The sequence below is a fragment of the Suncus etruscus genome, chromosome 4, assembly GCF_024139225.1.
Source record: "Suncus etruscus isolate mSunEtr1 chromosome 4, mSunEtr1.pri.cur, whole genome shotgun sequence".
NCBI classification, from domain to species: domain Eukaryota; kingdom Metazoa; phylum Chordata; class Mammalia; order Eulipotyphla; family Soricidae; genus Suncus; species Suncus etruscus.
Genome location: NC_064851.1, coordinates 147,023,633 through 147,037,910, shown reverse-complemented (window position 1 = coordinate 147,037,910; position 14,278 = coordinate 147,023,633). Strand labels below are relative to the sequence as shown.

At 46.7% G+C, this 14,278-nt stretch overlaps 2 protein-coding genes across 7 annotated transcripts in view; both read left to right on the top strand.

The window, feature by feature from the left end:
* Positions 1 to 347: 347 nt before the first annotated feature.
* Positions 348 to 2,557, top strand: LOC126006429 (vasculin-like). Its single transcript, XM_049771855.1, is given in 2 exon segments — positions 348 to 1,344; positions 1,346 to 2,557. Coding segments are annotated over 2 exon segments (1,422 nt in total). The 5' UTR covers positions 348 to 1,083; the 3' UTR covers positions 2,507 to 2,557.
* Positions 2,558 to 13,335: 10,778 nt separating this feature from the next.
* FGFR1 (fibroblast growth factor receptor 1) overlaps positions 13,336 to 14,278 on the top strand; it is a 66,397-nt gene continuing 65,454 nt past the window's right edge. For 4 of the 6 annotated variants that reach the window (XM_049771808.1, XM_049771807.1, XM_049771806.1 and 1 more), the window contains exon 1: positions 13,336 to 13,466. The gene's annotated coding sequence lies outside the window, so the exon portion shown is untranslated. Of the gene's footprint in view, positions 13,467 to 13,832; positions 13,890 to 14,278 lie in introns of those variants that run through there. The other 2 variants (XM_049771811.1, XM_049771810.1) reach the window with 1 other exon arrangement.

Here is a 14,278-nt window from a genome sequence, read left to right as displayed (position 1 = left end):
TTCAAAGTACCGAAAACCTCCTCCCGGGATCGAGCGCGGCGGCACCCCAGGCCCGGAGCCCCTCTGGTGCGGCCGAAGGTGATCGAATTACTCAGATATGAAGATTTTCTTCTAGGTTTTGTGTGAAAGGCCCCGGATATTTCAAGTGGCCATTTTGGAATTACAATGTTTTTGGATAATTTTGCCCCAGAAGTTTAAGATCGGCAGGAATCGTCTCCGAAGTGTTCTGATAGTAGTGAATGTTTCTACAAGCCGCTTAAAAAGAGTGACGGACACCGCTTCACTATTTCGGTTCAGACAGATTCTATAACATACTCAAGTATTGCAGCTGGTGGTATTTTTGCCTCCCCCACCCTCTCTGTTGGTGTTCTTCAGCCAGAACTGTAAGATATGTTTGATTTGTGTACTGAATAGTTCCGACAGTTTCAAATTACTGTTTAAATATTTCTGACGTCCCATGGCAGTTTATTTTTACTTTTATTAAAAATTTTAGGAATTGTTTACCTCAACCCTTTTCAGATCACAATGGGACAGATTTTCTAAATGAAGACATTGAAAAACACAATCTTTCTCCTTCTATCTTTTATTTAAGTGGGATTTAAGATGTTGCCATTTCCCAGCAGCATGGTAGTATTGAGATAGCTATGTGTCTGTAGATGCTGAATGTTTAGGAATGCCCTTCAGATGTGAAGTTTCTTTTTGTTTTTGCTTTTGGGCTCATAACTTGGATATTTCATCTGGAGTGGATAAGTACAACTGTGACAAATACATGGAATAAATCAAGAAGACTATAGAATCTTAAATCCAAGGAACTTGGCTTATTCTGAAGATAGCCATATGAAAACTTTAAAACAGAAGTATGGGTAGCTGACTTGAAGTAGTAACTCTATGTCAAATAGTCGTAGGTTAAGTATCTTTAAAGAACTTGGATATTATTTCAGAGGATACAAAATAAAAAAACAAACTGGAAAACATAAAGATTACAGAGAAAAACGCAACACCTTCCTGTGCAGTCCTATTGGAATTTGGACTTGCCATGAGGTGTTGAAGCCTATTTCATTGAGTCGGAGAGACTGGACCTAAATGGCGCAGCATGACTTTGCACCAGCCTGGCTTAATTTTCCTACTCCGCCATCGTCAACAAAGTCGTCATTGAATTTTGAGAAGCATTCTGAAAATTTTTCATGGACAGAAAATCGGTATGATGTGAATCGTCGACGACACAACTCTTCAGATGGCTTTGATTCTGGTATTGGACGACCTAATGGAGGTAATTTTGGAAGGAAAGAAAAAAATGGATGGCGTACACATGGAAGAAATGGTACAGAAAACATAAATCATCGAGGGGGGGTACCATGGTGGAAGTTCCCGTTCTCGTAGCAGTATTTTTCATCCTGGAAAAAGCCAAGGACTACACGAAAACAGCATACCTGACAATGAAACAGGGAGGAAAGATGATAGGAGAGAACGTAAACAGTTTGAGGCTGAAGATTTTCCATCTTTAAATCCTGAGTATGAGAGAGAACCAAATCAGAATAAATCTTTAGCTGCAGGTGTATGGGAATATCCTCCGAATCCTAAATCTAGAACCCCAAGGATGCTGGTTATTAAGAAAGGTAATGCAAAAGACTTACAGCTCTCTGGATTCCCAATTGTAGGAAATCTTCAGTCACAGCCAGTTAAGAATGGGACTGGCCCAAGTGTTTATAAAGGCTTAGTCCCTAAACCTGCTGCTCCACCTACAAAACCTACACAATGGAAAAGCCAAACTAAAGAAAATAAAGTTGGGAGTTCTTTCTCTCATGAGTCTACTTACAGTGTTGGTAACTTTAATGCTTTTAAACCAACTGCCAAGAATTATAGTCCATCAACAACTTCAGTAAAAGAGTGTAATCGCTCAAATTCCTCTTCACCTGTTGACAAACTTAATCAGCAGCCTCGGCTAACCAAACTGACCCGTATGCGTACTGATAAGAAGAGTGAATTTTTGAAAGCATTAAAGAGGGACAGAGTAGAAGAGGAACATGAAGATGAAAGCCATGCTGGTTCAGAGAAGGATGACGACTCATTTAATTTGCATAACAGCAATAGTACTCGCCAAGAAAGGGACATAAACCGAAATTTTGATGAAAGTGAAGTTCCTCAAGAGAATGGCAATGCCTCAGTGATATCTCAACAGATCATTCGTTCTTCTACCTTCCCACAAACGGATGTTCTTTCAAGTTCACTTGAAGCAGAACACAGATTGTTAAAGGAGATGGGCTGGCAAGAAGACAGTGAAAATGATGAAACTTGTGCTCCTTTAACTGAAGATGAAATGAGAGAATTCCAAGTTATTAGTGAACAGTTACAGAAGAATGGCCTGCGGAAAAATGGTATTTTGAAAAATGGTCTGATCTGTGACTTCAAGTTTGGACCCTGGAAAAACAGCACTTTCAAACCCACTATTGAGAATGATGACACAGAAACAAGTAGCAGTGACACATCAGATGATGATGATGTGTGAAGGATTTCCTAACAGCTTTAGAAATTTTAGTGTGATACATCTCATACAATTTGGGGTTAATTGTAAAAATGAAGAACTATAATTTATGTAGTAAAAAACCCCATTAGAAGATGATTTTTGGGGGGACTTCAATATGAAGAAAACCCAAGAATGTTGTGTTGGGCTGTGTTGAACTTTATTTCTTTGTAAATGAATGTTGTAGAAATGAGGACTTTGGTTGATCCAACATTGACCTTCTTCATCACTGCAGCATTTTTCTGACTAGCAATGTGACGATGTAACAAATGAGATTTTTCTCATTTAATAATAAAAAATTGTGTAATGTTTAAAAAAAAAAAAGAAAAAGAAAAAAATATATGGGGCCAGAGCAGTGGTGCAAGTAGTAGGGCCTTTGCCTTGCACATGCTAACCTAGGATGGACCGAGGTTCGATCCTTCTGGCATCCCATATGGTCCCCCAAGCCAGGAGAAGTTTCTGAGTGCATAGCCAGGAGTAACCCCTGAACATCACTGGGTGTGACCCAAAAAGCGAAAGAAAGAAAGAAAGAAAGAAAGAAAGAGAAAGAAAGAAAGAAAGAGAAAGAAAGAAAGAAAGAAAGAAAGAAAGAAAGAAAGAAAGAAAGAAAGAAAGAAAGAAAGAAAGAAAGAAAGAAAGAAAGAAAGAAAGAAAGAAAGAAAGAAAGAAAGAAAGAAAGAAAGAAAGAAAGAAAGAAAGAAAGAAAGAAAGAAAGAAAGAGGCCCGGAGAGATGGCACAGCGGTGTTTGCCTTGCAAGCAGCCGATCCAGGACCAAAGGTGGTTGGTTCGAATCCCGGTGTCCCATATGGTCCCCCGTGCCTGCCAGGAGCTATTTCTGAGCACACAGCCAGGAGTAACCCCTGAGCACCACTGGGTGTGACCCAAAAAAAAAAAAGAAAGAAAGAAGGAAGGAAGGAAGGAAGGAAGGAAGGAAGGAAGGAAGGAAGGAAGGAAGGAAGGAAGGAAGGAAGGAAGGCGGAAAGAAGGAAGGAAGGAGGAATGAAGGAAAGGAGGAAAGAAGGAAGGAGGAAAGAAAGCAAGGAAGGAAGGAAGGAAGAAAGAAAGAAAGAAAGAAAGAAAGAAAGAAAGAAAGAAAGAAAGAAAGAAAGAAAGAAAGAAAGAAAGAAAGAAAGAAAGAAAGAAAGAAAGAAAGAAAGAAAGAAGAAAGAAAGAAAGGAGGGAGGGAGGGAGGAGGGAGGGAGGGAGGGAGGGAGGGAGGGAGGGAGGGAGGGAAGGAAGGAAGGAAGGAAGGAAGGAAGGAAGGAAGGAAGGAAGGAAGGAAGGAAGGAAGGAAGGAAGGAAGGAAGGAAGGAAGGAAGGAAGGAAGGAAGGAGGGAGGGAGGGAGGGAGGGAGGGAAGGAAGGAAGGAAGGAAGGAAGGAAGGAAGGAAGGAAGGAAGGAAGGAAGGAAGGAAGGAAGGAAGGAAGGAAGGAAGGAAAAAGAAAGAAAATAAAACAAAACAAAACAGAAGAAAGAAGACTAAATGTTGATTTTCTTTCAAAACATTGATTTGGGGACTAGGGATATAACTCAGCAGTAGAGCATTTGCTTAACTGTGTGAAGCCCTGGGCTTGATCCCTAACACCATTAAAAAATATGGAAAACTTTGGCTTGAAGTCATAAGCACAGCTTATTTTGGGCAGTTACTGACTGACATCATACTCTTGGGAAGGGGTGAGGGGCTGTTTCTGGGAACTTTTACAGCAGCGAGGAAACACTACGACAGCCAAATAAAGTTTCTGGTGCAGCTAAACTGGCAGTGAAGTAAAAGACCACACCTTTCCCTAATAGGAATACTGCTCCTGCTCTCTCCATGTCCCAGTCCTGCTCCAGACTTTGCAAGGCCGAAAGAGAAGGAATAGTGAACAGGGGTGGGGTAAGGGGTTAGTGGAAAAAGATTAAACTGAAAAATAAACTTGAAGCCTACCTAGCAGAAAGCACATTTGATTTGAAAGATTCTTTCCATCTCAATTCTCTGCGGGCCTATTCGTAACAGAGATATGGTTACTTAAATATAGTTTCCTCACTGACTGGTTGAGTCTCCTTTAAAAAAAATGCCTTCCATGTTTTCACTATCCCCAGCTTTGGCATTAACTCCTGATTCCTGAGCAACACCACCAGCAAGACCAGTTGAACTTGAGCAGGCAGAGTGATTCTGAAACCCAGTGACACCCCCAAGTGACACTGAGACTTGGGCCCACAGGTGTCAGATAGCAGTCCTTTTTTCCAACCTCCCACGCCCTACAGCCAGCACTCACACAGTCACAAGACAGAGGGAGCTGCTTTAGGAAAAAAAGGCTCTCTTGTTGATTAGTAGGATCAGTAGCAAGTTTTTGGGAAAATATACATTTAAACTTACGGTTCTGTTTGGTGTAGTTTAAACTCTGTTGTTGTTTTACGCATTAAAGTTTTAAAGAAAGCATTGTTCTAAAATCCCTTTATGTTGCCTCTTTTCCTGAGGTAGCCAGTGATAAAGTCTCCATACAGACAGTCTGGATTTGGAGATTTTGCTTTCCTTTCCTAAAGTGGGTCTGTTTTGCTTTCTAAACCTCAGTTTCTTCACCTATGACATGGGGACTAACTATAATATCTACCTTATTGTTTTGAGGCTTAAATAATCTGTGTTAAAGCAGTTAGTGAGGTATCTGTGTAGGATAAGTACTCATTACATATTAGCTATTATGGCCAAAAAGAAGGCTTTTTTTTTTTTTGTTTTTGTTTTTGGGTCACAACCCGGCAGCGCTCAGGGGTTCCTCCTGGCTCTATGCTCAAAAAATCACTCCTGGCAGGCTCGGGGGACCATATGGGATGCTGGGATTTTAACCACCGACCTTCTGCATGCAAGGCAAACGCCTTACCTTTATGCTATCTCTCCGGTCCCAGAAGGCTTCTTTTTAAGCCTTAAGTAAAGAGATAGATAGTCTAAGACCACTTTTTATATTTTCTATACACTTCTTAGAAAATAAGCTCACATATGCAGAAACCTATCAGAGTTAATTACTGAGTGCAACAGTCAATTATTAGCAACTATTTAGTCTTTGTAAGAAATTCTTGGAAGATAAAGATGTAAGAAGACTTAATACCCATCCAGATTGTTTTCTAGAATAAAAAAAAAATCTTAGTTGGCCTAGGAAAGAAATGCCTGTAGATCCCCCCCTTTTGCTGACCAAATAACTTAGAGACCACAGGGTACTATGGGAAGAGGCTTGGCTCTTGACAGTGATAAGCCTCAAATAGAGACCTAGCAAGTCCTTCACACTAGCTGGCATGTTGAGAAGAAGATTTGAATAAAGAAGAAGTGTCTGAGAAGTCTCCTTCAGGGCTGAAGCAATAGTACAGCAAATTGGGTGTTTCCCTTATACAGGACTGATCACAGTAAATCACAGGGCATCCCAGATGGTCTGCAAAGTTCACCAGGGAGTGATCTGATCCCTGAGCACAGAACTAGGAGTAACTCCTGAGCACCACTGGGTGTGGCCCAAAACAAAAACGAACAAACAAGCCCCAAAGACATCTCCTTCCCTAATTCAAAGCATGATAATCTGTGACTCCTGATGGCAGCTTTCAAATGGTCCTTCCTTCAGATGAGGACCCATGATTCAAGGTAGTGGTGGTATATGAAGGGTGTTTTGAGAAGACTTGTGAGTGGCTGTTTAGATATGCTCAAATAGATTTGGATCTAGCAGGGCATTTCTTCTTAATCTCTCCTCTTGCCTAAAGATAAAATTTTGGAAACTGGAAAGATAATATAGCAGGTATAGCACAGTATAAAGCTTCTCACTCTTTTGTTTTGTTTTGTTTTGTTTTGTTTTGTTTTGTTTTGTTTTGTTGGGTCACACCTGGCATTGCTCAGGGGTTACTCCTGGCTCTGCACTCAGAAATCGCTCCTAGCAGGCTCAGGGGACCATAAGAGATACCGGGATTTGACCACCGTCCTTCTGGATGAAAGGCAAATGCCCTACCTCCATGCTATCCCTCCGGCCCCAGCTTCTCACTCTTTCACCTCCATAAAGCTCTACATATAAGAACATCTGGGACCAGAGAGATAGCATGGAGGTAATGTGTTTGCCTTGCATGCAGAAGGACAGTGGTTCAAATCCCGGCATCCCATATGGTCCCCCATGCCTGCCAGTGAAGATTTCTGAGCATAGAGCCAGGAGTAACCCCTGAGCACTGCAGATGTGACCCAAAAACCAAAAACCAAAAAAAAAAAAAAAAACCAAAAAAAAATTCTGTGTATTAAATTCTTAGAATTATTGGGCCCAAAAATTACATAAATTATGTATCCACGATATGTTGATATACATTATCAAATGATCCCCAACGATATCCAACCAGCAGTCACTAAGGTTTCAGTGCTCATTTTCCCACACCCTAACTGACAAATTTAATTTCCTGTCTTTTTTGGGGGGGGGCACACCCGGCAGTGCGTTAGGGTTACTCCTGGCTATTTGCTCAGAAATAGCTCCTGGCAGGCACGGGGGACCATATGGGACACCGGGATTAGAACCAACCACCTTTGATCCTGGATCGGCTGCTTGCAAGGCAAACACCGCTGTGCTATCTCTCCGGGCCCTCCTGTCTTTTTTTTTTTATTATTGAAGTTTTCTTCTTTTTTTTCTTTTGTTATTTGTTTGTTTGTTTTGAGGCCACACTTAGCAGTGCTCAGGGGTTTCTCCCGGCACTACACTCAGGGATCACTCTCAGTGAGCTCAGGGGACCCATCTGAGATGGGATGAAACTGGGTCAGCTGCATACAAGTCAAGTACCCTAACTATAGTACTAGTTTTCTGGCCCTCTTCCAGACTTTTTATATATATATTTTAGCCTGAGAGAGCACTATTTTTAAGTTCTTTTCCTCTTCAACAACACCTATCCCTCTATCTTAACAACACAGAAGTCACCAGCAACTTTGTTAGCATACCCTTGGATGGAATCCACTTCAAAGTTGAATCTTCAGGTATCACAGTCTATAATTGAGACTTTGATCTCTGTCCCCCAAGCTAGGCAGAAGCCTCAAGAACCTAGTTTTCTCTGCTGGGAATCCTCAGAAATGCAAATGAGTCCACTGTTAGGACCATTGCCTCCAGGCCAGCTGCAACACAGTTTTTTGGAAAAACCTTTTCAGTGTGGGGGCCACACCCCCACAGTGCTCAGTGTTCTGTTCTTAAGCCTGGTTCTTTCTTATCTCAGGGATCATTCTTGACAATAATTAGGGAACTCTATGTGATGCCAGGAATCTAACTGGGTGTAGTTGGGTCAGCAGCTTGTGAGGCAAGCGCTTGTAGTCTCTCTTGAGTACCAAAGTCTTTAACTGGGAGCTTTGCGAGTTGGGATCTAAAAGGTGAAAGCCCCAAAGGAGTATGAGGGCCAGCTGATTTGTAGCAAGCTTTCTGAAAGGAGTATGAAACCTAGGCCAGGCATCCACTGTGGTTTTACAGGCTCATCTACTTCACCTAAGAAGTCTGTGGCTTTTTTTCTGTCCTTACAGTAAAACTTATCACAAGGGCTGGAAAGATTGATAGTACAGCGGGCAGGGTATTTTATTTGCCTTGCAAGTTCAATCTTGGGCACCCCATATTGTTCCCTGAGTCCTGCTAGAAGTAATTCCTGACCTGAGAGTAGAGCCAGGAGTAAATCCGGGGTGTGGTTCAAAAACCAAAAAAGAAAAAAAGAAAAGAAAAGAAACTAAAGATTCCATGTTGTCTCCATAACTCCATGGACTGGAGTGAAATGACTTGACCGAGATCACACAGGCAAAACAGACAAGACAGAATTAGATGGAATCACAGGTGTCGCCAGTGTGGTGTCACTTGTACTTCTGGTTTCTCCCTCCCCCACTAGACTGTTAGCTCCCTAAGGCTGAGCCCTGCTGTGCTTCATCCTTGTACCCCCACCATGCCTAGCACAGTGCAGCCCCCCATGCTGTCTACACACACACACACACACACACACACACACTCACACACACACACACACACACACACAGAGTAAATAAATACTGCGCCAGAGCCAGACATGCCGAGCCACTCCTGCCAGCTCCCTGTTGGTCGAAGACTGAAATGTTATTTACAAAAACCCCAAGCCAAACACGACCCTCCATTCCCTGCTATGTTGAAGCTTGCTCAGAACAGTCAGGGGTCACCAAATGGCAGCCAGATGGCAACTGGCTGCTGCTCCCTAACTCCAGGGGCCTGGGGCAAAAGGTTGGGCCTCCCACCTGCTCCCAGGACCTGTGAAAAGCAGTTGAAGAACAGCGGTGCAAGAGAAGCCCAGCCAGTTCCCTCCTCCTGAATCCCCTCTGGCAAGGAGGTTCCTAAGCCTCAGCGCTTCCCAACTGCTCCCAAAGCCTCTGGAGTCTGGAGCAGTTGCATGGGCCCTACTCACCCCAGTATCATTGCTGCACACACACACACACACACACACACACACACACACACACACACACACACACACACGCACACGCACACGCGCACACACACACACACACACACACACTTCTGTAACAGGGATGTGTTAACTCTGCAATACTGATCCAGCCTAGTGGAGGTGCTGCTTCCTGGTGGGAACAGGCCAGCTCTAAAGTCACTAAAGTCCAAGGGAGCAAAGGAGCCTGAGAGTGGAGAAAGAAGCAGCGAAAGAGAAGGAGAAAGAGGAAAAAGAGGAGGAGGAGAGGAAGAGGAGGAGGAGAGGAAGAGGAGGAGGAGAGGAAGAGGAGGAAGAGCAAGCTCCTGGAAGAATCCTGAAGACAGAAGGAGAAAGAGAAAGAGGGAAGGGATTTTCTGCAGTGTTCCCAAACAAAGGGAGTCAATCTAGCTTGGGGAGAGTCGTTTCCCGGGATTTCTTTCGGCACCATCCCCTCCTCCCACAGACCCAGGAGGCAACAGGCCCCTGACTGGTTATCAGGTCCTGGAGCGTGAGGGCCTTTGTCTCCCTCTCAGACATCTAGCTGGCAGGGCAAGGGGCCTACAAATCCTCCCTGACCCTCCCAGCTCTTTGTTATCTCAGAGGGAAGATTACATTTCTTGTGTGGCGAGGCAAGGTGCCAGGAGTCGGCAGAGCAGGACAGACGTAGGTCGAGCCGTCCGGTTGCCTGGAGCCGCTCAGGGCCACCCTGGGGATGCGCTCCCTTTCCTGGCCCTGGGCTGCCCTAGGACAGAGGGCCTAAATTTTCCGAAAGAGGAAGGGGGGAGGTGTGGCACGGAAGGAAGCCGTTTGGGAGGATGAAAGCAGCCAGCTCTCAATTATTCAAGAGCCGTGTCTGTGGACGGCCTCTTCTCTCTGGGTTTTCTCACCTTCACCATCCCCTTGTCTTTGGCAGTTTCCTAAAAAATGGGGTTAGAGGAGTGCGGGGGTCGGGGGCACTGGCTTTCATTTGGGCCTCTTTCAGCCTGCAACTCTTAAGAAATGTGTTCCACAGCAAACCTATTGCACTCAACCCCAAACAGCACTGAATACCTCTATTTACATCAAGGACGTATGTGTCAGCATGCTTTGGGCTTAGAGATAAACCTAAAATGATCCAAAATAGGACTGGAGCAATAGTACAGTGAATAGGAAATTTGTCTTGCATGAGGCCAACACTAGTTTATTTCCCTGCATCCTGATAGGGTTTCCCAAACACTGCCAGAAGTAATACCTGAGTGCAGAGTCAGGATTCACTCCTGAGCATCACTGAGTGTGGCCAACACACCTTGCCCCACCAAATAAAGTAAAAGAAGGCTTCATTTAAACTCCCTGTTTTGGAGAAAGGGGAGAGAAATGAGTAGCTGGTGATGGGTGTGGTGTTGGAATTATGTGCCCGAGAAACCATTTTTAATTATTATTAACAGTGTTGTAAAGGACAGAATCAAGCAATAAAAATGTAAAAATACAAAACGTCCTGTCTTTGAAGACTCATAGAGAGAAGAGGGAAAAATGGGGAAAATTGTAGTTGCATGTTAGCATTATAAGCTGGATTTTCCCCAATTTGTCTTCTATCAGGTTTTCTTCTATTATAATTTTCTTCTTAGATCCTGTACTTTCAGTACCTTCATCAAGCTCATCCACAACAAAGGTAGGTTTGTAGCTAGGACAGATATATATCCTAGAAGAATATAGAAGCCAATTAAAGAAAGTTTTGGGGTTTTTTTAAAGGGTTTTTTTGGGGGAGGGGTTGGGGTCACACCAGGTGACACTCAGGGGTTACTCCTGGCTATGCACTAAGAAATCACTCCTGGCTTGGAACACCGGGGGATAGAAACGCAGTCCATCCTAGGTCAGCCGTGTGCAAGGCAAAAATGCCCTACAGATGCACCACCACTCCGGACCCTAAAGAAAGTTTTTTTAAAAATAGCTCAGAGTAATGCTAAGTAAGTATCAGCTCCAGAAGGCCAGTGAAGACTTCAGACACTGACAGGACTGAGATTGGCCTTTTCAATGAAGAGTGGTATGGATTTGGCCTTGTTAAAGGCCTGGGATGAGTACTGTATAAAATGAAGAACTTGGGGCCAGAGAGATAGTACAGTGACAGGATGCTGGCCTTGCACGCAGCCTGTCCCAGTTTGTTCCCTGGAGACCCATATGGGGCCCTGACACTGCCAGAGTGACCCCTGAGCAGAGGCAGGAGTAAGACCTCAGCACCTTCAGGTTTGGCACCAAAAGATAAAGTTCAAGTTTCTATACCTGGTACATTTAGAAGCATAGGGATATCTCTATATCCTACCATAAACTTGCAGTTACTTCTACTTGTCTGCCATTTTTGGTATCTTATGATTCCTTTTTTTTCTTGATAGTGGGAGTGTGTGTGAGTTCAATGGTGCTCAAGGCTCACTCCTAGCTCTGTGCTCAGGGACAATATCTAGTAGTGCTCAGAAGACCACATGCAGTACTAGGATTAAGACCATTGTATAGTCCTCAGCCACATGCAAGACCAGTGCCTTAACCTCTGTTATGTTTTCTTTTCTTTTGGGGGGGGCTGGAGGGGTTACACCCGGCAGCACTCAGGAGTTACTCCTGGCTCAGCACTCAGAAATCGCTCCTGGCAGGCTCAGGGGACCATATGGGATGCTGGGATTTGAACCATCGTCCGTCTTGGACCTACTGCATGCAAGGCAAATGCCCTACTGTTGTGCTATCTCTCTGGGCCCTGATCTTTTTTTATTTAATGGAGGACACTCCAATGGGCCTCATGGTGCCACCAAGTCCAAACTGCTGTGCTAGGTGGGGTAAGAATAGGGAGGGTACTGGGGATTAGATTCAGGGTCTCACACATGCATGGTATGTCCTCTATCGATTGAGCTATCTCCTGGATTATTTTATCTGATTTTATTGAAAACCTAGTGAGGGAGACCACACCATCTGGTGGGGGGGGTATGTAAACAAGTCTTAACTTTTTCAGCTGAATGACTTGTCCAAAATCTAATAGATCACAAGTGGGGGATCCCAAAGTGATGCATCTATTTTTTTTTTATCTACTGTGGCATATACTCTCCAACCTCCCAGTGGTCCCCAGTTGGCCTATTTTGTAATTTTAGAAAAATTACAGATTCTTTGCTTCTTCCTGGGACATTCTGAATAGGTCCAACGCTGCCAGTTAGGAGAGTTCCCCCATAGGATTCACACCCATGCAACTAAGGAACCACTTTATAAACGTGGTTGTCTCTTTTGGAGTAGTCCCAACTCCTTTTCCTTCAACTTCCCAGCGTTCTGGGTGGGTTTGCTTCCAAACTAGTACCACCATCCCCAATTCTACCACTAGTCAGTGCTAGAAAGTGCTAAACACTGCAAGATGGAGGAGGCCTCTGGAAGCCCAAAATTGTGAGTCCTAAGTACAGGAGCCCAGCTTCCCGCCGACCATAGACCTAAATTCTGTAATTAGAAGATGAGATTGAAGGAAAGTGTGGGTGTTGTGGGGATTTTTTTGTGGGGGGGGGTTATGAATAAAACCAACTTGCTCTTTATTGAGTGTTTGCTATGCGCCAGGTCTTCCCTTCACTTCACCATATAGGGAGAGTTCTATTAGCCCACCTCACTCCTTGTTCTATAGACGAGGATGGGGAGATGCAGTGAGAAACCCCCCCCCCCGACTCGATTATGGAATCAAAACCCCAAAACCCTATAGAGTGTGACCGACCATCCGAAGGTAGGTACCTTCTCCCGATTCCCCTTCCTCCCCTCCCCAAATCATGCCTCTGAGATGCCTGGGGTGCCCTGCAAAGGGTGAGGCCCGATGGAAGGTTACGCGCGCCCAAAGATCAGACAGAGCTCTGGGGCAGCGCTGCCCAATGCTCCCCACTTCTCTGGGGGTCCCCCCGACTCGGGAACTACAAGGCCCAGCAGGCTGCTGCAGGGGGAGGAGAGGAGGTGGGACCAGAGAGAGCGAGAGAGCGAGCGAGAAGGAGAGAGCGAGGGAGGGAACCTCCCGCCTCGCCTGGCCTCGCCTCTCCTGGCCGGCGCACAGCGCTCCGAGCGCTCCTGCGGCCACTGGTGCGGCGGCCTCGGTAGCGAGCGGTGCTGAGCCGGAGGGAGCCCCGAGCCGGCTGCTGCGGCAATTGGGGGAGCAAGAAGGAGCCCCGAACCGAACCGAACCGGGCTGGGAGCGGAGCGCAGCTTACGTCCGTGCCGGGCGGGACCGAGCCGCGTCTCGCTCTTAGCGCATTGCGGCGGCCGCTCGGCCTCGCCTGGCCGCCGCCGGGACCGACACTCGCCTCCGCGCTGCGTGCGCCCCGAGCCAGCCGGGCGATGCAGCCGGGCCGGCGCGACGCCTGAGCAGAAGGGGTCTGGAGCCCCCCGGGCCGTGGACTCCCGCGAGCCCTGCCCCCGCCCTGCCTCCGGGGCCCCCCCGCTTTAGCTCCGGCTCCGGCTTCGGATCCATTGTTCCTTCCCGCCCGGGCTGGGCTGCAAGCGCCGAGCTCGGAGCGTCCAGAGCGGGACGGGGCGGAACGGGACGGCCAAGCCAGGGAGGTAAGAGGCGCGCGCGGCGCCCCCAGATCCGGGCCCGGCGGGCGGCCCCCCAATGCTGGAGCGCAGCCGGGATCGGGGCGCCTCCTTCCCTTCCCTTCCCTTCCCTTCCCCTCTTCTGCCCTCCCCTCTCTCCCTCCGCCGCCGGACGCCCGCCCGCCCGCCCGTCCCGGCTCTCGGCGCCCCCCTTTTGTCTCTCTCGCCTCCCTTCCCTCCTCGCCCGCTCCTCCGGGCGCCCAACTTTTGCGCCAACTCGAGCCGGGGCGCGGCTCGGCGGTTCGGGGAGTCCCGGGCAGGGGCCGAGCCGAGCCGGGACGGACTGTGCGCGTCTGTCCGTCGGTCTGTCATCCGTCCGTCTATCTGTCTCTGTGTGTTGCATTCCGCCCCGTCTGAGCGCGTTCTGGGGGACCCGCCGCAGTCCAGCAGGTAGCGTTGGTTCGTGGAACTTTCCCCCAACACACAACCACCATCATCACCCCCAAATGCGGGCTCAGCGCCCTCACTCACTCACCCACTCTGAGGCCCGCGGGATTGGGGGGATTGAGAAGTGGTGGTGGTGGGCAATAGGGTGGGGTGAGGCCTGGAAACCAAGGAAGGAAGGAAAAGGAAGGAGAGGGCTTCTTGGTTCGCCCCTCTTGGAGAAAGAAGGTTTTTTAAGAAGGTGTCGTCACCAAATGGCTGCATCTGGGGATCTTAGCGGATTTGAATCGGGGTACGGGATTTCCCTTTCCCGAAGTGTGTGTGTGTGTATGGGAGTGAGTGGGGTGCTTTTACTTAGCTCCAGGAGAAGGTTGAAAGTTTGGGGGACTTGGTGG